The following is a 21,514-nucleotide window of genomic DNA, read 5'->3' on the forward strand; positions in this document are numbered from 1 at the left end:
GAGTTTCACTCGAAAACCGCCAGCTTTCCAAAGTGTCTCTACCAATTTACACTCCCCCAGAAATATGAGGGATCCAGTTGCTCTCCTTCTCCGCCTCCACTTGGTAGGGTCCGTCGTTCTCACTTTAGCCATTCTGGTGGGTGGAGAGTCAGTCATATTTGCAGTGTCTGGCACGTAACTGGCACTCAGTCAATGGACTGTTGAATGAATGGGTAGTTGAACAGTGTAGAACCAGATAGCCTGGCGAGGGGGACACACACCCACGCACATGCACACGCGCACACACACACACACCCCGTTCCAGGGACGCCCCCACGCGCAGCGGTAGCACGCAGGACACACACCCTCTCGCGCCCCCTGGCGCCCATGTGGTCTGAACGCAAGGCCGCAGCCCCACCGCGCGCGTCCAGTCGCCCAGCGGCCCCCAACCTGCCTCTCGGCGGCGGGCAGGGGGCGCTGCTCGTCCGGGTGCCCCGAGGGGGCGGGCCCGGTCGGGGCGAGGTCGGCCGGCTTTCAGGCCTGGGCTCTGGCCGCCCGCGCCGCCCGGCCGCTCCGGGGACGGGCCGGGGCGGGGCGCGGCGGCAGGAAGCGGGGCGGGGACTCGCGGAAGCCTTAGGGAGCGAAGGAGGGCGCGGCCAACTCCCGGAGAGAAGACAGGCCGAGAGAGGGGCGCCCCGGCCTGGCGCCGAGCCTGAGCCAGTCGGACGGGAGGCGGCCCAACCGCGGGCTCGGCCTCGGCCACAGCCCCGCCAGCATGGCCGGCCGGACCGTGCGGGCCGAGACCCGGAGCCGGGCCAAGGATGACATCAAGAAGGTGATGGCGACCATCGAGAAGGTCCGGAGATGGTGAGCGCTGCCCCGGGGCCAGGGACGGGACACGATGGGCCACTTCTCCCCCAGATACGTCTACCCCCCTTCGCCAGCTGTGGCCCCCAGGTGTTAGATGTGCCTCCCAGCTGCGCCCTGGATCTGCAGGGCTCTATCTTCCTTCTCCTGGCTACACCCTGGGGTCTACAAAGCGTGTTCCCCAGCCCTGCCCTCCCGAGGCAGGAGCCCCCATTTATGCCCCGCCCCCTGAAGCTTTGACACTCCTTTCGCAAGTATGCAGAGTGATCTTCATTGCTTTGGTCCCCAGCCCGGCCCATAGTCGCGCTCTCCACGTATATACCCCAGGGGTCTGCAGAGCCATGACCCCAAGTCACACTCTCTCTCTAGAGGCACCCCCCATCTATACCCTCGGGTCTGCAGGGTTTCTTCCTCTAACTATGTCCCATTAGCAAAACTGCCCCTTCCCAACGGCACCACCACCACCTCTACAGGTATCCCCAGATGTGTCCAGCTCCTGGGGTGGCTCTCTCCTCAGGCCTCTCTGACCCAGTCCCCCCACCGTCCCACAGGGAGAAGCGCTGGGTGACTGTGGGCGACACTTCCCTTCGTATCTTCAAGTGGGTGCCAGTGGTGGACCCCCAGGAGGAGGTGAGCAAGTTCTCCCACACCAGGCCCTTCCTCTGTACAGCCTCAGGCAAGCCCCTCCCCACCCTGGCCTCCACCTCCAGTCCCCACTCAGACCTCAAATGCAGGAGCCAGGACAGATGTTAACAATTAGTAGCAACTCCGCCTCTTCCCCCTCCCCCCACACCAGACCCCGCTCACCCCACCCCAGTTCAAGACCTAACCCAGTGTGCACAACCTGTCCCCTCATGCAGGGCATTCTGCTTCTCTGTGCCTCAGTTTCCTTATTTGTACAGTGGGGGCTTTGCAAGTGCTAACTAGAAAGCTGACTCTGACCCTTAGTCCTCTAACCCCCAGGAGCGACGGAGGGCAGGTGGTGGGGCAGAGAGATCCCGAGGCCGGGAGCGGAGGGGCAGGGGCGCCAGTCCCCGAGCGGGTGGCCCTCTCATCCTGCTCGATCTCAATGGTATGTAGGGATGCTGAGATGTGGGGGGCTGTGGGGAATGAGGGAGGGGGATGGAGGCCTCAGGCCCAACCCTTTTGGCTTTTGCTCTCACAGATGAGAACAGTAACCAGAGTTTCCATTCGGAAGGCTCCCTGCAAAAGGGCACCGATCCCAGCCCTGGGGGCACCCCCCAGCCCAGCCGCCCTGTGTCACCTGCTGGACCACCGGAAGGGGTCCCGGAGGATGCTCAGCCCCCACAGCTGGGCCAGGAGAGAGGTAGGACCAGGTGCCTCCCAGGAGCCCTCTCTTCTGAATCTTGTTCTCTCCAAGGTTGAAGCCACCAGCTTACCCCTCGACCTGCTCCCCTTCCTGTGTTGCCTCCTTGGGAGGCCTTCCCTGAGTCCTGTGGAAAGTCACCGCCCTTCCTCTAGGGACCATCTGTCTCCTTCCCCTGGCTTCTTAGCATCTGTGGATAACTTAGCACTGTCTGAGGTTTTCATGTAAATTTAGCTTTTTACTAGTTAAGTATCTTTCTCTGCCACTCCCACCTCATGTCACTTCCTGAATGTTGGGCCCATATCAATCTTGTTCACTGCTGTATCCTCAGAACACCATGGGACACATAGTAGGTGCTCAATAAATATTTGCTAAGGAATAAGTAATCGTGATAATCGTGAGAGTGATTAATAATAAGTGATAATAACAGCTAATACTTACTGAGCTCTTACTGTGTGCCAGGCACCCTTCTAAGCACTTTCCATGTTTTATCTCATTTAATCCTTACAACAACCCTGTGAGGATTATGATCTGCATTTATAGATGAGAAACCAAAATCCAGAGAGGTTCAGTAAGTTGCCCAAGCTCACACAGCCAGTGAGCCAGGATCTGGGGTATGAGTCCTCCTCAGCTCCTCTTTCTTCCCATAGAGTCAATCCCCTATCTGGTCAGATTCACCTCCCCAGTGTGTCTGCCTTCCCAGGCTCTGTCATCTCTCTCACCCGCACCCAGCTCCAGCCTCCTCCTGGGTCTCCTCTCTTCCAGTTGGACCCACACAGCTACCAGAGCACAAAGTTGACGAGGTCATTTTCCTGCTTCAAAGCCTTCAATGGCTGCCTGTGACCTTTGACTTCTCAGCCTGGCACTCCGGGCCCTTCATGAACTGTCCCCTGCTGACCTCATTGTTCCCTTCCAAGAACACCATGGCTTGGGCCTGTGGTCCGTGTTGTCTAGATCATACCACACTCTTGTGTACCTTTACTAATATAAAAACAATAACTGGCATTTATCAAGCACTTCCTGTGTGCGGGGCACTGTACTAATGGCTTTTCCTGTGTTATCTCATTTAATTCTTACAACAGTCTCATGTGGTAATTACTGTAATCATTTCCATTTTACAGGTGGGGAAAACAGGCTTAGAGCAATTAAGTCACTTGCCCAGTGTCAGGATTCGAACCCAGGCAGTCCAACCCCAGAATCTGGGCTTGCCAAGCTTCTGTTCCCTCTGCCTGAAATGTACTCCAGCTCCCCATTTGTCTATCTGATCAAATGTACTCACCCTTCAAGATGCCACCTAAATGTCCTTCCTGTGTTTTCTTCCTGGGTTGCAGCCATGTGACTGGCTCCCTGCTCAGTGCTCCCACAGCCCGCGGGCTTATGTGATTGGTGTGTTTCCCTCTTGGTCTGTGCTGTGACACAGAGCAGCTGTTCAGGGAACACCTGTTAATTTCATGTTCCAGATCCTGGGGGCATAACTGCGGGCGGCACCGATGAACCTCCAATGCTGACCAAGGAGGAGCCTGTTCCAGAATTGCTGGAGGCTGAGGTGAGAGTGGCCAGGAGGCTGGACTCCCAGGTCTTGGAGGGAATGGGGGCTCTGGGGTAGCCAAAGCCTTGGGGGCTGCACTCTTGAGGTCCAGGTGGGAAATGTAGACCTTGGACACAGCTAAAGGCTATAAGGCTGGGTTCTTAGGACTGAAAAGAAAAGGATGTTTTAGAAACAAAATCCTGCGGGCTGGATTGGGGCTGATTTGAGACCATTAAAAGCCTGAAAAGATCATGGTGCACCTCCAAGTATTTTTTTTTTTAATCCTAAGTATGTAATTAGCTTAAGAAACTCCCCCACAAACTTCTGACTTTTCCCACAAGGACTACCGTGATACGTTTTCGAGAAATATCAAATATCAACTTCTTTCCCCCAAATGGTGTTGTTGTTGTTTCCGGCGCCCTACTTAATCTGTGTCCTGGGGCCCTGGCCCTGGGCTAGACTCCCGGTCCGGGAGGGGAGTGGAGTGGAGTGGAGGCTTTCGAGAAGGCATAGGCTAGGAGGCTGCAATCCTGGGTTTGGGTGGAGCTCATGCCTGTCCACCCTTCCTCTCCAGGCCCCTGAAGCTTACCCCGTCTTTGAGCCAGTGCCACCTGTCCCTGAGGCAGCCCAGGGTGATACAGAGGACTCGGAGGGCGCCCCCCCACTCAAGCGCATCTGCCCAAATGCCCCTGACCCCTGAGATGCCGGCCTGCCTGTCCTGTCGCCCCAGGGGTCCCTTTGGCTTTTTACAAATAAAGACCCTTTTGTAATTTTGTGTCATGTCATTTCCCCGTCAGGGCTGGGGAGGGTCTTTGGAGACAGTTTTGTCTCACGCTCCATTTCTCAGATGGGGTCACTGAGGCTCTGAGAGGACCTACCTGTAGTCACACCCTGAGTCAGACATGGAAGAGGGGTTTCAGCCAGGACCCTGCCTCCACAGCACTCCCTCCACCCTGTCCTGTCCCCCTTACCTTTGACCCTTCCTTCAGCCCTCCTGCTCTGGGAATCCCAGGACCCCTTTTCTTCCTGCTCAGCCCTCCCCTGGGCCCAGCAATTACCAAAGCTCTGGGCAGCTAGGCCCGTGATTCCCATTCATACACAGGAACACAGAAGCCCAGAGGGACTTTGGGGCCTGGGATGACCCAACCCATTCCCTGCCCTCAGGAAGCTACAGCATCGTCCCTCCCTGCCTCTACTTAGCCATTCCTCCACTGGAACCCCTGCCCACACTTTCTGGCTGAATATTGCTTGTCTTCGGCTCAGTCACTACCTTCTCCAGGAAGCCTTCCCCAGGCTCAGTGAGTTTCTCCCCTTCGGGCTCCTACAACCCCGTGTGCTCCTTTCCCTTTGTCTCAGCATTTATCAGGCTGTTTGGGGATGGTTGTTTTGTGTGTCTATCTCATCCACTAGGCTGCGGGCTCCCGAGAGCAGAACTTGGTCCCAGCCTTGCCTAGCAGCACACTAGGCATAGAGCAGTCATAGCAATTGTTTGGTGAATGAATGAATGAATGAATGGGCTGAGGCTCTCCAGGAAGGCTTCTCTGAGTAGGTGGCACACAAGCTTGACTCTGAGACATGTACCTCAGTGTGGTAGATCTGAAGTCAGAAGTCCTGGTTAAAGTCCTGGCTCTGTTACTCACTAGCTGTGTGGCTCTATGCTGGCTGTTTCCCCTCTCTGAGCCTTAGTTTGTTCATCTGAGCAATGGGGACAATAACTAGGCCTGATCTGCTGCAGTGGGTTGTGGGAAACTTCAAATAATATAAGGGTACCTTCACTCTGCCTGCAAGAGAGTCAGGGTCAGGTATATTAGCCCTATTTTTATTTTTATTTTTTTCCTATTTTTATTTTTAACAAAGGAAGAGACTGAGGTTCAGAGAAGACCAAATTGAAGCTTTAAAGAACTTTTAAAAATATTCAGGGTGTTTCCAGCAGCTTCAGTAGTAATATTTGAGCCAGGCTGGCCAGGGGAGCCAGGTGTGCAGTAATGTGGTACATTCATTTCTTGTTGCTGCCTAACAAATTACCACAATTTTAGTGGCTTAAAACAATGCAAATGTATTATCTTAGCATTCTGGAGGTTAGAAGTCCAAAATTACTCTCAGTCGGTTAAAGTAAAAATGTCGACAGGGCTGGTTCCTTCCAAAGACTGTAGGGAAGAATCTGTTTGCCTGCTTTTTCCAGCTTCTGCAGACCACCTGCATCCCTTATGGCCCCTCCCTCCATCTTCAGATCCAGCAGCATAGCATCGTCCAAACTCCCTTTCTGTCTCTGCTTCCATTGTCACATCTGCTTCTCTGACTCTCCTGCCTCCCTCTATTAAAGACTCTTGTGATTACATTGGACCCACCTATATAATCTAGGCTAATCTTCCCAGCTCAAGATTGTTAATTTCATCACATCGGCAGAATCTTATTTGCCATGTAAGGTAACATATTCACAGGTTCTGGGGATAAGGCCTGGACATCTTTGGAGGGCCATTATTCAGCCTCAGCACATGTGGTAAAAATCTCAGCCATTTCTAGGGTGTATGGGTCATCTCATTATTCCCCTGAATCACCTCATGTGGTAATGAGAGTGCTCTGTAAAATGTAAAGTGCTTTGTATGGATTAGTAGTACAGTGTTAAGGCCCAGAATTCAGGCTCTGGGTTAGAATCTCACCGTCTCCATTCATTCACTGTGTGACCTTGAGCAAGTGACTTAACCTCTCTGTGCCTCAGTTTTCTCATCTGTACAATGGGGATAATAGTAACATCAGCCTGGTGAGATTATTGTGAGGATTAAATGAGGCAATACATGGAGAGAGAGTCCTTGGCTTGGTACATAGTAAGTGCTCAACAAATGACAGCTGTTTTTCCTATTACCCCATTTTACAGATGAGGATATTAGAGGGTAGGGGTAGAGGCCAGAGACTCACCTGCCAGTGAGACTGGGGAGGAAGAGTCATTTCTGAGTAGGCTTGAAAGGCTGAAGTTTGAGTCTTCCCCATTCCTATCCCTCTCCTAGCCCAAGGCCCCAGTCCCCAGGCAGCTGTCCCTTAGCCCAAGCCTGCCCTCACCTTTTCTGTAGCCTACTCTGTAACCTGGTTTAGAAGCCACCTCTTCCATAGCCATATCCCTGACCATCACCTTGCCATGCCATCCCCGCCCCCTCCCCACATCCACACTCTTTTTGGAAATTCTTCACCCTTGGCTCTTGGGCCCTAGCCTCCAGTGCTCTGCCATTCTCTTCCCCTATGTCACTCTCTCCTTTTCCTGATCCCTTAAATATCTCTCACTCTGGCCTAGCTCTTTTCATGAACACTTTCCCTGCTAGGTCCCACCTACTCCTTGAATTAATGGTTCCCAAGTCTCTGCCTCCCAGTTCTGCCCTCTACCTCCAGGCTCAGAGAGCCAAATGCCTCATGACATCTCCACCGGGACGTCCCACAGATCCTCAGCCTAGCCCTTCTCCCCACCTGTTCCCAGCATCCCCTCTGGGATTCCCCAGAAATGGCCCACAATCCCAGGAGTTGGCTAAGATGGGAGCACCCAGAAGTCAGAGTCAACATCCCATGAGTCACCCTGTCCCGTTAAGTCCTTGTCCTAAATAACCCTCCCACTTGCCCCTTTCTTTAGGGCCCCACTGTTTTGCTGATAGGCACCAGTGAGTTTCCCTGCTTCGCTCTGGCCCATCAGCAATCCATTGTCCACCCAGCAGCTGGGCGGTCTCAGAAGCCCGAATCTGCCCATGATGCTGCCCGGGGCTAAAACCCTCCAGTCCCCTCATTACCTGCAGGATGGCACCACACTCCACCTCTTCCTCCCACCCCTGCACAGCTACCCTTGGAACTGCCTGTAATCACGCCCAGACACTTTACATTTTCCTCACCTCTGCGGCTTTGCTCATGCCGTTTGCTCGGCCAGGAGTCTTCTCGTCCCTCTTCATCTGGGAGCTGGCTTCTTGTTTTTCAAACCTCAGCTTCCTGGTGTGGTCTTCTCTCCTCTCCTCGTGCCCCCTGTCCCCTCTTCCGCCGTTTCCCAGAGCATCAGGAATTCTCTTGTGATGGTCGATGTTGGCTTCGGTCTCCAGCCCCAGACTGCAATCTCCACGAAGGCAGGGGAATTCCTTTATTCATAGCAACGTGTATTTATTGTGCACTTACTGTTTGCCGGGTACTGTTCTAGGTCCTGCGGATACAGCATAGACAAGATGGAAAAATATCCTTGCCTTCACGGAACTTAGCTTCAGTAAATCAGATTATATGTAGAAAGTTATAAGTACTGTGGAAAAAATAGAGTAGGGGAAGTGGGGAAAGAGCAGATTGCAATTTTAAATAGGGAGGTCAGGGGAGGCCTGACTGAGGAGACATTTGAGGAGAAGGTTGAAGGCAGTGAGGGAGAAAGCCTTGCACATATCTGGGGGAAATGCATTCCAGGAAGAGGGAACAGCCAGTGCAAAGGCCCTGAGGGGGCACATGCCTGGAAATGAGACCAGTGCCTCTGGAGCAGAGGGAGGAGGGAGAGAGTGGTGGCAAGTGAGGTCAGGTCAGCAAGGGCCTCAGAGGCAGGACAGGCACATAACCTGTCATTCAAACCTTGAGGATAAAAGAGGATGTATTAATAAGTATCCCCAGATAACAGGTGAAACGGGATAACCAGGATGTAAGGTTATCCTGCTTGGAGGCCATTTGTCAGGACTTTGGCTTTTGTTCTGGGTGAGATGAAGAGCTATTGAAGGGTTCTGAGCAGAGGAGTAACAAGATCAGATTTCGAGGGTTTTTTCCCTTAATATTTTATTACAGTTTTAAAGTTCACAGCAAAATTGGAAGAATTGTACAGGTAACACTGATGTACCTACCACCTAGATTCTATAACATTTTACTGTTTGCTTTATCACATAGCCCTATCCATCCATCTAACAACCTTCTTATTTTCTTGATACATTTCAAAATAAGTTGCAGACAATGGTATACTTCCCTCTCTACACTTCGGCATGCACATTTTTCAGTAGAGTCCAGTATTTATTTATAGGTTTTTCTTTTCCTGTAAAAAAAACTATTCATATAGTATTCATATAGCAAAATGCACAGGTGTTAACTGTGATCCAGTGAGTTTCAACAAATATATAATTTGCATAATGCAAGCCCTTATCAACTATATCACTGTCCCCCCTGGAAAGTTTCCTGTTGCCCCTTCCCTGTCCCCAGCTCCCTAGAGACAGTGCTGTTCTGATTTTGGTTTTGATTAGGTTAACCTGTTGTTGAACTTCGCCTGCATGGAATGTATGTACTCCTTTGCATCCGTTTCCTTTCACTCAGCATAATGTTTTTGAGAGTCATCCACACTGTTGCTTGGATCAGTAGTTTGTTCCTTCCTATTGCTGGGTTAGTTGCCATAGACTTGTCTTTGACTAGGATTTGCTCTGCTGGGTGGAGAGCAGATGGGTCCAAGTCCTCTGCCTGTTTCTATTTCCTCACACAAGCCTGTCAAGCCTGGGGCTCAGAGCCCTGGATGAGTACATCCCAGGGAGATGGATAGCCTTTTCTCAGGGACCTTTCAAACCTCAGCTTCCTGGTGTGGTCTTCTCTCCTCTCCTTGCATCAGTCCCCCAGAAATCTGGGGAGACAGAACGACATCAGAGGTAGGATCTAGGGTGATGAAGCATTCTGGTTTGCCCAGGACTTTCCCCATGTTAGCCCTTCAAGTTCCATTCCCGGGAATCCCTCAGTTCTCGGCAAACTGGGATCCCACCACTGCCCCTAGGCTCCCAGGCCCTTTCTCACTCCAGACTACACTTCCTTCCTTCTAAGAATTGATTTTCCTTAAACTCCAAACTGGTCTGCTGCTCCCTTGCTCTAAAACTTCCCATGGCTCCCCATGGCTTCGCCTGGCAACCCAAAGGATATACTCAGCCTATGGCAGTGGTTCTCAAACTTTGCTGCATATTGGAACCACCTGGGAAATTTTGATGTCTGGCTTCTACCCCCAGACATTTTCATTGGTATAGGATGCGACTGGGGCATTGGCTCCACAGGTGACGCTCATATCCTGCAAAGTTTGGGACTCACTGGCCTACGGGTATGACTTGATTGGCTTACCTGGTGTTGAATGTGTTGCCAATACTTAAAATTAAGTGATTTCATATAAAAATCTGGCCTCCCGGCTACCTTTGACAAAGCAGAAGTTCTGAGACATTGAGTCTGCTCCTAAGCATGGTCATTACCTAGGGGTGTGGGCGCTGGCTGCCCTTGGAGATGGAGCATGCGCTCTCCAGTCCCTAGAGTCCCCACCACCCCTCCACGTCTTGCTCTTCTCGTTCATGTTCATTTGCATGGCCTTCAGGCTAATGTCTGAGCTCCCCAGCCTGGGCCCCGCTCACCTCCTCAGCCTCTTCTTCCAGGATGCTCACCTCGCTTCCTGCCTTCCTGCCACATGGGCCTCATGGTGCCCTTTCCCACCTGCCTTTGCCCATGCAGTTCTTGCGCCAAACTCCTTATCATGGCAGACCAGACCCTGCTCAGTTGCTCAGTTTGGCCTCTGCCCTCCTCTCTCCCTCCTCCCCCCTGAGCTCTCTACCATCTAACCCACGGAACTTCAAACACACCAAAGCTGGCCAAAGCTAGTTCCCATCTTAGCCCTTGCTGCTCCCTGTGCCTGGGAAACCCTTCCCTTCCTCCCTTCCTCTTTCTTCCTGGCTGATGCCTACTCATCTTTCAGGCCTTGGCTTAGATCTCACCTCCTTCAGGAAGGTCCTGTGATCCTCAAACTAGGTCATGTTCTGGGTTAGTCATCGTACTTCCTCTTTCACTTGACGTGTCACTTTCCCCTGCTAGAGTAAGGCCACGTTGTTCATCTCTGTTGCAGGGCCTCCTGTAGTGACTGGTAAGTATAGGCGTTTGTTAGTGATAAATGAATGAAAGACCACCTCCCTTTCTCCACTGGCAAATCCTACTCCTTTTCCTGTTACATTTCTACTATAGCATTCAATTCTCTATTCTCCTGGAGACCAAAAACCTCACTGAGGTCAGGTGATCCACTGAGTTTTAGCTCAGGTCCTTCTCACAGTGGGCTCAGTGGGTCTCCAACCCCATCCTGTGGTTGTTTGCCCAGTTTCAGAAGGTGTATCTGGAATAGGCATACTCAGCAATGGGCACACTCCCCACATCCGTTGAAGGCAGGGCTGTGACTGGTTGGTGACCCCCAGGTCCCCACACAGGGCAAGTGAAAGGGAAGAGCACAATAACTTACTTTCCATTCCCTTATATTCGTCTGTTGGCAATGGCTTTTCTGCCTGTCCCCTCCTTTGTTCCTCCAGTCAGCTCTGGGATGCAACTGTGGTGTAGTGAAGGGTCAGGATGCAGAATAGGAATGGAGGTATTCCAGATTCAATTGATTTGTAGTAACTGTGTGATCTTCGGCAAGTCATTTCCCTGTCTAGACCTTAGTTGCCTCAACTGAAACATGAAGCCAATATTATCTTTTCCATATACAGTAAGTCTCCTACATACGAACCTTCAAGTTGTGAACTTTCAAAGATGCGAATTGCGTTCGCACGTCCAATCACGTAAATTAGTTCACGTGTCTGGCGTACATTTTCACCTGCATGCATCCTCTACAAGTGGTTGTGCTTTTGTGTACTTTACTGTACAGTATTGTATAGGATACAGTAGTACAGTATCTTTATTTCAAGCCCAGGATGTCTGGAAGCAAGTGTAAAAGCAGTGGTGTCGTAGCTGGTACAGCTAAGAAGCGCCAAGCTATAATAATGGAAACAAAAGTGAAAATAGGGCTTCCCTGGTGGCGCAGTGGTTGAGAGTCCGCCTGCCGATGCAGGGGACATGGGTTCGTGCCCCAGTCCGGGAAGATCCCACACGCCGCGGAGTGGCTAGGCCCATGAGCCATGGCCGCTGAGCCTGCGCGTCCGGAGCCTGTGCTCTGCAACGGGAGAGGCCACAACAGTGAGAGGCCCGTGTACTGCAAAAAAAAAAAAAGTGAAAATAATTGAGAGAGTGGAGCGAGGTGAAAAGATGGTAGATGTCACTCGTTCTTATAACATGAATCATTCAACCATCAGCACAATTCTAAAGAACAAGGACAAGATCATGGAACATGTGAAGTCTGCTGTGCCGAAGATGTCGACAGTAGTATCAAAGAAGCGTGGAAAAGTGATGGAGGAGATGGAGAAACTTCTCAGAGTGTGGGTACAGAATCAGCATCAGCGTCGAGTCCCGCTCAGCTTAATGCTGATTCAAGAGAAAGCTAAAACCCTTTATGAAGACTCAAAGAAGAAACACAGCGAAGAATCAGAGGGTGCATTGTTTAATGCCAGCTGGTTTCATCAGTTCCAGGCTAGAGCCAACCTTCAAAACGTAAAAGGAAGTGGTGAGGCAGCGAATGCAGATACGGTAGCTGCCCGGGAGTTTCCTGAAACACTTCAAGAAATCATTGATGAAGGCACGTACTGTACTAATGAAGACCTGATGGAATTGGAGGCCCAGAGGAAGGACGAAGAGAGACAAGAGGAAGAAGAGATAACTGAAGAACCGAAGAGATTCACGATGCAGGAAATGGCAAGGGGATTTTCTTTATTTGAGGAGGCGCCGTTAGTTTTTGAGGCACAGGACCTGAACGTAGAACAGTACACGAAGGTTGCAGCAGCCGTTCAGCATGCAATCCAGTGTTACCATGTCATCTACAACAAGGAAAAAAGAGCTACTACCCAGACATCACTGGATCGTTTTTTCAAGAGGGTTGATATAATTGAATCCAGCAAGGAACCAGAACCTGTGCCATCAACGTCATGCGTGAGTGACATTGCAGCTTGCCCTCCGTCTCCTATTGCTGAGGATCCTTCAGCTCTACCATCTCCCACCTCTTCTCCCTCCTCCAGTCAGTAACTCTTCTTGCCTGTTCACTTGATACCAGCCCCTGTATGCCAGCTGTTGTAGTGCACTGCTGTACTTTTCAAGGTACTGTACTGTAAAATTGTTATATTTTTTGTGTTTGTTTGTAATGTATTACGTGTGTGAAAAGTATTATTAACCTATTACAGTACTATATAGCCAATTGTGTTAGTTGGGGTACCTAGGCTAACTTTGTTGGACTTAGGAACAAATTGGACTTACGAACGTGCTCTCGGAATGGAACTGGTTTGTATGTAGGGGACTTATATTATTTATATATATATATATATATATATATATATATATATATATATTCTTTTTTAAAATCTTTTCCTCATCTATCTTTGACCCGTGTCAGGAGCAGAGTGAACCAAGTGCAGATCACGCACGAAGAAGCTGTATGTAAACCAAATTTTTGTGAAGCGAATAATATTTCCAATCTTTAATTTTTAAAATCACCGGTAGGACTACAGGCACTCTGGGAAATGCAGTGCTAAAGAAACGAAAGTAAAAGTCTGTTGTAATCGATTATAACCCCAGTTGAGGTTTTACTGTATCTATTTTAAGCTATTGTGAGGGAGCCAGAGAGAGTTGGTTGGGATCAATGAAAACAGTCCTAAGTGGGGCGCCAGGGCTCTGGTTCAGCTGCCGTGTGACTTCAGTCACCTTGTCTGTAAAACTGGACCCACAGACCCGGCTCCCCTTCCTGCCTTTGGTGAAGGTTCCTGGAAACAAAGGAGGGTAGTGTGCCTCGGAAACGGCCGAGCGCGGGGAGGGCGCCCTGCGGCGAATCAAGCGTTAAGGGCACCGAGCACCCAGCTCGGGTCCTAGAGAGGCCGCGGCGGACTTCCGGTACGGGCGCACCGGACAAGATTTTTCCCAGGGCTGCGGGGCGCGGGCGGGGGACTGTGCCGCCGAGGTTGTGTCTGCTCTACAGCAGCAGATCAGGGTCACCTAGGCCGGGACCTGCGGACGTGTCCCCTTCCCCCGAGTTCCTGACCAGCATTTTTGACCGTGGGCAGCATCTGGACCCTCTGGTCCTTTGTCTCCCGGCTGTAATGCCGGCGTGAGGATCCCGGGACTAGCAGATCACAGTCGGTTTCTTTTATTTACTTGCCCCTGGGAATCCACTGTCTCCGCATTACACAGTCCAGGAAACCGAGGCCCAGCAAGAGAATGTGACTTTGGAATGGCAAAGACAAGCTTTCCCACCAGTGTATCTAGTCCGGGCAGAGGCATAGTTCAAAGCCACATCCCTTGATTCCTAGCGCTGCTGCTCCAAGAGTTTAATGACATTTATGATTAAGAGAGACACTAGTGAGAGCTTATTTTGTGTCAGGAGCGGTGCATACATACCTCGGGAGATGTCCACATTTTACAAGTAAGAAAAGTGAGGTTCAGGGCGATTTTCTCCACAGTCATGATGCAGGACAGTGAGTGAGTAGCGAGGGTTATAAACCAGGTTTGTGCGACTTGACTGGCAGATCTGTTTTGGGGAATATTAGCTAACATTGAATGTTTATGACTGAATCCTTTCATAAGGGGGCAAAAGCTTACCACAGGGAGATGATGGGGAGCGGGGGGTGCTCACCGACCTGGTTAAGTTAAATAATAGTGGTCCTAGTTCAGGTATCTTTGCATCCTTTCATTTACCTCAAGGACAAAAAAAAATAAGATTTAACAGTTTTCTCTTTTCACTAACAACTTTTATTGAGAGATCATTCATATACCATACAATTCAGCCATTTAAAGTGTACAATCTAGTGGTTCTTTAAGTATATTCAAAGAGTTGTGCAGCTATCACCACAGTCATCTTTAGAACATTTTCATCACCCTCAAACGATACCCATTAGCAGTCATCCCCATTCTCCTCCAGCCCTAGACTATCACTAATCTACTTTCTGTCTGTAGACTTGCCTATTCTGGACATTTCATATACAGCCATAAGTGGCCTTTTATGACTGAGATAATCTCTTTTTTAAACAAAGTCCAGGCCTTGAGCTCAGAGCTTTGGCCTATAACCATCGCAAGCGAGAATTGAATACCATCGTTTTGATTTTGTTGTATTTATTGTTTTACCATTCTAGGGTAAGTGATAGGTATTTCATGTTTATGGTAGTGATATAAAGTTTCCTTCTTGAATAAATGTTTTTCCATTTTAAAAGTTGATATTTTTAAAGGACAAGATTAAGCAAATAGTAGAGATGGTGTACAGGTGTATGAAGGTTGGGAACATGGGATGTGAATGAAGTTTGGAAAACACTAGGTCGTCTGATTTGAGGCTTTACAGGACGTAGTTGGAAAACCACCCTATTATTCCAATTCAATCTCCTAACAGTTCCTAAGAGGAAGTGCATCATTTTACTGATGAAGAAACAGGTATAGGGACTTTGCTGGTGGTGCAGTGGTTAAGACTCTGCACTCCCAATGTAGGGGCCCTGGGTTCAATCCATGGTCAGGGAACTAGATTCCACATGCATGCTGTAACTAAGAGTTCGCATACCACAACTAAGGAGCCTGCATACTGCAACTAAGGAGCCAGCGAGCCGCAGCTAAGGATCCTGCGAGCTGCGACTGAGGAGTCCACCTGCTGCAACTATAAGGAGCCCACGTGCCACAACTAAGGACCCTGCGAGCTGCAACTAAGGAGGCCACCTGCCACAACTAAGACCCAGTGCAACCAAGTAAATTAAAAAAAAAAAAAGAAAAAGGAACAAGTATAGAAAAGTTAGCTATGGTAATTTGTCCAAGGTCACACAGCTAGTGACAGAACCTAGACTTAACCTAAGGTCTCTTTAATTCCAAAGACCACCTATTAACCAAGTTTGAAAGTAAAACTGGGGGTGAGGAATGGAGTAGCAGGCTTGCGAGAGGACTCTAGCCACTAGACCAAAACATGTGGGGACCAGGCTGGTTGTTTTGGGTATCCCTTCAAACAAATAATCAAATATTTTTTAAAAAAACAATGCAATTTGTGACTCTAAGCAGAGATTCCATCTCAGGCACTGTTGGGGCTTTCTTCCTCTCTCAAGGGCACACCAGAATCCAAGAAGTGTTGCCTGGATAACTAGGGGTGTGTGTATGTGTGTGTGTGTTGGTGCCAGGGAGGGTCTAATCCCTTGTTCATCTTGGCTGCTGTTGGCATCGCTGTCCAAGGGACAGTGGTCCTTTAAAGTCCATGGCTTCTGCCCCATACCACATGCAAGGCACCAGAATCTAGGGCTGCCTGAGACTCCTTGTATGTAGGATCCCATGATTCCTGGAATATCAGGCAGCCACCTACTCCTAGGACTGGCTAGTTTCATGGAGCGCAGCCTTGGGGCATGTGCCAGGACTCCCTCTCTCCCCTTCCAGGCCTGGGGACTTTTCCATCCCTTGTCATCACCTCCACCAAGACCCTCTGCCTCCCACCCTCCGACCCTTCTTAATACACTTCATATTCTTTCACTGTTGGCTTTAATAGCACATTAAAATCAGAGCCCATTTCCATTTAAACTAGTTTTCTTTTCCTCGAGGGCAAAGAAAGGAGGGAGCTTAATTTTTAAATCTTAACTTTAAAAATGTAGCATACAGAGGACAAACATACTTGGTCCTCCCCTCACATAGCTGTGCAATTCAGCTTGGATCCAAACTTGAAGTTAATCACACCTATCCTCCTTCAAAGGCAATTAGGGTCCATTGTTATTCAACTTGAGTGAGAATCTCAACCCTCACTCCAAGCAGTTTAGATCTAAGAATAATTTGGGGCCATATAGAACCAAATAGCTAACCCTGAGCCAGGTAATACTCTAAGAAACTACATGCATAATCTCACAAAAATCATTTCAACAACTCTGTGAGATAAGTATTATTTTGTCCATTTTACAGATGGGAAAACTGAGGCATGGAGAAGTTAAGTCACTTGTCCAAGATCCCCCAGTCAGTAAATAGTAGAGGCAGATGTGAGTCCACGTAGTCTGATTGGAGAGTGTGTGATCTCGAACACAGAGCACAGACTCTGAAGTCAGACTATTTCCTCCATCATCTACAGCAAAATTTTAGTGTTCCCTATTCTTCACAACTTTCTAATGAAAGCAGGCTTTTTCTTTCTTTAAATTTTTTTAAATTTATTTTTGGCTGCGTTGGGTCTTCGTTGCTTTGCATGGGCTTTCTCTAGTTGCAGTGAGCGGGGGCTACTCTTGGTTGCAGTGCACAGGATTCTCACTGCGGTGGCTTCTCTTGTTGCAGAGCACGGGCTCTAGGCGCGCGGGCTTCAGTAGTTGTGGCATGCAGGCTCAGTAGTTGTGGCGCATGGGCTTAGTTGCTCCGCAGCATGTGGGATCTTCCCAGAAAAGGGCTCGAACCCACGACCCCTGCACTGGCAGGTGGATTTTTAACCACTGCGCCACCAGGGAAGTACGAAAGCAGGCTGTTGTTGTTGGGTTTTTTTACCTTTTTTTTTCAATTTCAAAATTAAACTCAAAGACCACTGTAAAGAGAGTGTTCCTGTAAAGAAAGGAGTCTCACAGTCTGCTCTAAGGAGACATTTTCTGCCACAGCTTTCAGAGCAGCAAGTGGGCTGAGGGGCTTGGAGTTTGGGGGAAAGGAGATGGGGATCCTTGAACCTTGTGGGGAGCAAGGACATGATGGTAACAGTGCTAGATAGATGGGTATATGTAACGTGTATGTTTACATGAGACACACACTAGAGGTCAAGTTTTCATCCACCGCCCTACTCTACACTTCTAGATTTTTTGAGGGGAGTTTTTTTAGAGATCACTTCATACCTCCTAATTTATAGGTGAGGTATCATTTCGGTTCATTCCTCAACAGCCATGGAAGTTCTGTTCTATGCTGGGCCCCATGCTGAGCTCTTAGGAAAGATAGAAAAGAACAATTCAAGGTGTTAGCAACAGGAATCTCTGGGTGGTAGGAATATAGTGTTACTCTTATTTTTTTCTTATCTGTATTTCTGTACTTTCTTTCTTTCTTTCTTGGCCACACCGTGTGGCTTGTGGGATCTTAGTTCCCTGACCAGGGATCAAACCTGGGCCCTCGGCAGTAAAAGCGCAGAGTCCTAACCATTGGACCACCAGGGAATTCCCTGTATTTTCTTTTTCATAATAAAATAAGTTCCCCCCCCATTATGCCCCTACATGTACCGTACTCTTTCTCCAGTTTAAATGATTACACACCTCAAAACCCCCATGGTGGGAGAAATTCCAGTTAAGGAATTCAAGACCTTGTACTAGAGAGGTGTCCCCCTAATTCACATGGCAGCTGCATCTGCAGTCCCATCTGAGCAAATGTCATGACACCCCACTTTCCTCCTCTCAAATCCCCAATGGGCCCAGGAATTGGCATCTGAACCCAATTTTCCATAGCAGTGATTCTCAGTGGGGCCTGAGCATTCAGAAAAGCATAGGGCAGATTTGATTGTCATAATTTCTGAGGCCGCTACAGGCATGCAGTTAGCAGGGCGGAGGGACCATGGTCATCCTGTAATTCACCAGGCAGCGTCCACAGCAAAGGTCATGCCCAGAACGCCAGTGGACTCCTGTAGGCTGGCCTGGTGGCCTGGGAGGTGTTTGGGCCTGGAAATACTGCCCGACTGGATCATGCCTACCCAGCTGATCAGATCTAACCTCTTGGGAAGTTTGAAAGCCAGACCCAGAAAAAGTGAACTGAAACAGCAGGGGCCATGAGAGCCCATATCAGGAGTCTGGTGGGGTCACTGTGCTGGGAGTGAATGTGCCACTTCTAGGGAACAAGGACGTTCCAGGGACCCCATGACTTCCGTGGGTCTCACAGGGCATGACCAATGTCCCAGGTGTCTGTGAGGCTCCACCATAAATGCTCAGCAGCTACATGGGATATATAAACCTATGAAAAATCCTACACATTTTTTTCTTTTACTGAAAGTTATTGAATAGGCATAGAGTGGCATTTTAAATATTTTTCAACTATTTCCTCTATTAATGGATATTCTATATGCCCTTCCTTATTTTCTTGAAATGTTTTAGGATTCATTCTTTCTGTGGGTTATTTTGGGATAGGTAGCATGCCCTCTGAGAGGGATATTCTTTTATGGAATGTTTGTTGCCTTTTTAATTTTTACAGCTCCAGGTCCCAAGGTCATAACAAGGAATGATTTGAAATTTGTATGAACTGGATCTGAAATCCTCAGAGTTGCCTATAAGTTGAACAGAAAGAAGTAAATTCACATATTTAAGTGTTTGGATAAGTAGACTTTGTGACTGGGGAAGTATTATACCCCTGAACAACATCTAGCTAAATATTTTGTTCAATATATAATTTTTGTTAATGAAAATAATTAACGTTGTAGGCTCAGAGAGGGAAAGCAATTGGCTCAGAGTCACACAGCAAGGTAGTGCAAAGCTAGAACTACAACTTTGGTTCCTTATCTTGAAGCTCAGTGCTCTTTCCATTCATTCTCTCCCAATGACTGTTGACTCACAAAGCTATGGGCAAGGAGGAAGTTTAGCTTAAGAGTGAAGCTGGGGGAATTCCCTGGCAATCCAGTAGTTAGGACTCTGCACTTTCAGTGCCGAGGGCCTGGGTTCATTCTCTGGTCCAGGAACTAAGAACCACGCAAGGCACGCAATGTGGCCAAAAATATATATAAGATAAAATTTTAAAAAGAGTGAAGCTGAAAAGAAAAGGAAGATGAAGTAGAGGTCATAACAGGAAGGCAAACATCTTAAAGCTTTTTTTTTTTTTGTATCAGTATTCTATTGTTGTAGCAAATTACCACATATTTGGTGGCTTAAAATAACATAGATTTATTATCTGACAGTGTTGGAGGTCAGAAGTCCAGCATGGGTCTCACTGGGCTAAAATCAAGGGGTAGGGAGAGCTGTGTTCCTTCCAAGCCTCTAGAGGAGGATCCGTTTCCTCACCTTTTCCTGCTTCCGGAGGGACTCCATAGTCCTTGGCTTGTGGTCCCCTTCCCCCTTCTTCAGAGCAGCAATGTTGCATCTCTCTGACCATTCTTCCACAGTTACATCTCCCTCTGACCATAACCAGAAAAGGTTTTCCAATTTTAAGGACTCGTACTATTACACTGGCCACCGGGATTATCCCAGATAATGTCCCTGTCTCAAGGACTTCAATTTAATCACATCTGCAGAGTCCCTTCTGCCATGTAAAGTAACAGATTCAAAGGTTCTGGGGATTAGGATGTGGACATTTTAGGACATTAGACAAAGGCCATTATTCTCCCTATCACAGTTATAAAATATCATGCATAGACATTCATAGAGAAATAGCTTAACATGATATTATAGAACAAAATACCCTCATAACCACCACCCAAAACCAGAAATAAACATTGCCAGAATCTTGGCAAGAACTCTTCCCTCAATCTTGTTTTTTTGGTTGCATTTGTCTGAAAATTTTTTGTCCATTTATCTGAAACATTTTTGTCACTTTATGTGTTTCCTATAAATTGCTTATAGCTAGATTTTAAAGTCATTTAGTCTCATAGTTTCTGCCTTATAATAGGTTAATCAGTCTGTTCATATTTATTGTAATAAACAATATACTTTTTTCTTTCTACCTTATTTTACATTTACTATTTATTTTTCATTAATGTTTTCCTGTTTGCTTTTTTTTCTTTTTAACTTTTGTTGACTTGGTCATGTTTCTATTTATTGCCATCCACCCTCCCCCTTTATTAAGCTGCTAGTGTTTATCTTTTCTTTCCTAGCAATCACAATTATTCTTAAATTGTTGTATCAGTACATGGTAATAATCCTACTCCTTCACCAAAATGTTTTACTTGCCCATTCCCACACAATCTCCTGAAAGATGATACCTTTAGAATGCTGTTAACTTCCCCACTCTCCCTACTCCTGGAGTTTTAGTAAGATAGTTTACAGGGTTTTTTTGTTCTACTCTATTATTAGGTTTTCCATTAAAGTTCATGACTTCTGCAAAAGAATCCTTACTTAATACCTAAAGCACAGATTCCCAGTCTATCTCCTACCATTTAAACCGAACTATATATATCGCAAGATTTGTTGCTCACCTCTGCTACCCCATCTCTTCATCTTGCATTATCATGAGCTCTCAATCACTATGGAGAGAATTTCTTGAGCACTTCCCTCAGATAGGCATGCACATGATCCATGCACTGAATCTTGTATGCTAGCAGATGTCTTTCTTTTGCCCTGGTTGAGAAGTGACACGATGACTTGTTTTGATTCTTGGGTTGCATTCCTTTTCTCTTAGCAGTCTGTATTCTACTGTCTCCTAGCTCATAGGATTGCGGATGGGTAGTCTTAAACTAGTCTGATTCTTGTTCCTTTATAAGTAACCTAGTCTTTCTATCTGGAAGCTTGCAAATTGTTGTTGTTGTTGTTGTTGTTTTCTACCTCTGGAATTTAGGAATTTCATCAGTATATGTCTAGATGTTTAATCTTCATTCATGTCAGTCTTTTAATCTCCAGACTCAAATTTCCCTCTCCACCTGTTACTTTTCTCTCCTCTGGGGACTCCTATTATTTGTGTGTTAAGTCTTCTGGATCTATCCTTCAAATTTACATTGAATGGTATGATTTCTTTTCCCTTATATTTTTGATGTGTTGTAAGATTTCTTCCAGTATCTTTGAGTCTCTCATTACTGACTGTGCCAATTACCAAGTATGTCTATTTTAATGATAAATTCAGGCATTGAAGAAATAACCACAGAATGGGTCTATGGGCCACCTAGGCCCACTGAATTGGCCTGGAGTTAAGATTGCATCTATCACCTGGCTGCTGTAAGCATCTACTTTGACTGGTGGATCACAGTGGCATTTTGGGTCCCTAGGAATGTGTCCATTAGAGCCAATGTCTAATAACCCATGAAGGGTCTGGATATTTCCTTTTACCCAGCGCACACCCTAGTAAAAGGGCCACAGGTCCCTTTGGGGAAGGCTTAGGGAAAG

General features: G+C 47.9%; 1 protein-coding gene and 1 non-coding gene across 3 annotated transcripts in view; one reads left to right on the forward strand and one right to left on the reverse strand.

Moving 5' to 3' along the window:
* Positions 1-391: 391 nt before the first annotated feature.
* Positions 392-21,514, forward strand: part of BCL7C (BAF chromatin remodeling complex subunit BCL7C) — a 35,300-nt gene continuing 14,177 nt past the window's right edge. Inside the window, exons 1-6 of one of the 2 annotated variants that reach the window (XM_007452710.1) lie at positions 392-846; positions 1,398-1,476; positions 1,810-1,918; positions 2,012-2,173; positions 3,634-3,719; positions 4,276-4,471. In XM_007452710.1, the coding sequence (XP_007452772.1) occupies positions 755-846; positions 1,398-1,476; positions 1,810-1,918; positions 2,012-2,173; positions 3,634-3,719; positions 4,276-4,401 (654 nt within the window). In that variant the 5' untranslated portion in view covers positions 392-754 and the 3' untranslated portion in view covers positions 4,402-4,471. Of the gene's footprint in view, positions 847-1,397; positions 1,477-1,809; positions 1,919-2,011; positions 2,174-3,633; positions 3,720-4,275; positions 4,472-21,514 lie in introns of those variants that run through there. The other variant, XM_007452709.1, reaches the window with a different exon arrangement.
* On the reverse strand, positions 17,590-17,662 carry TRNAK-UUU (transfer RNA lysine (anticodon UUU)). Its single transcript has one exon. It is a non-coding gene; the product is annotated as a tRNA-Lys (tRNA).

The sequence above is a fragment of the Lipotes vexillifer genome, unplaced genomic scaffold, assembly GCF_000442215.2.
Source record: "Lipotes vexillifer unplaced genomic scaffold, Lipotes_vexillifer_v1.1 scaffold426, whole genome shotgun sequence".
NCBI lineage: Eukaryota > Metazoa > Chordata > Mammalia > Artiodactyla > Lipotidae > Lipotes > Lipotes vexillifer.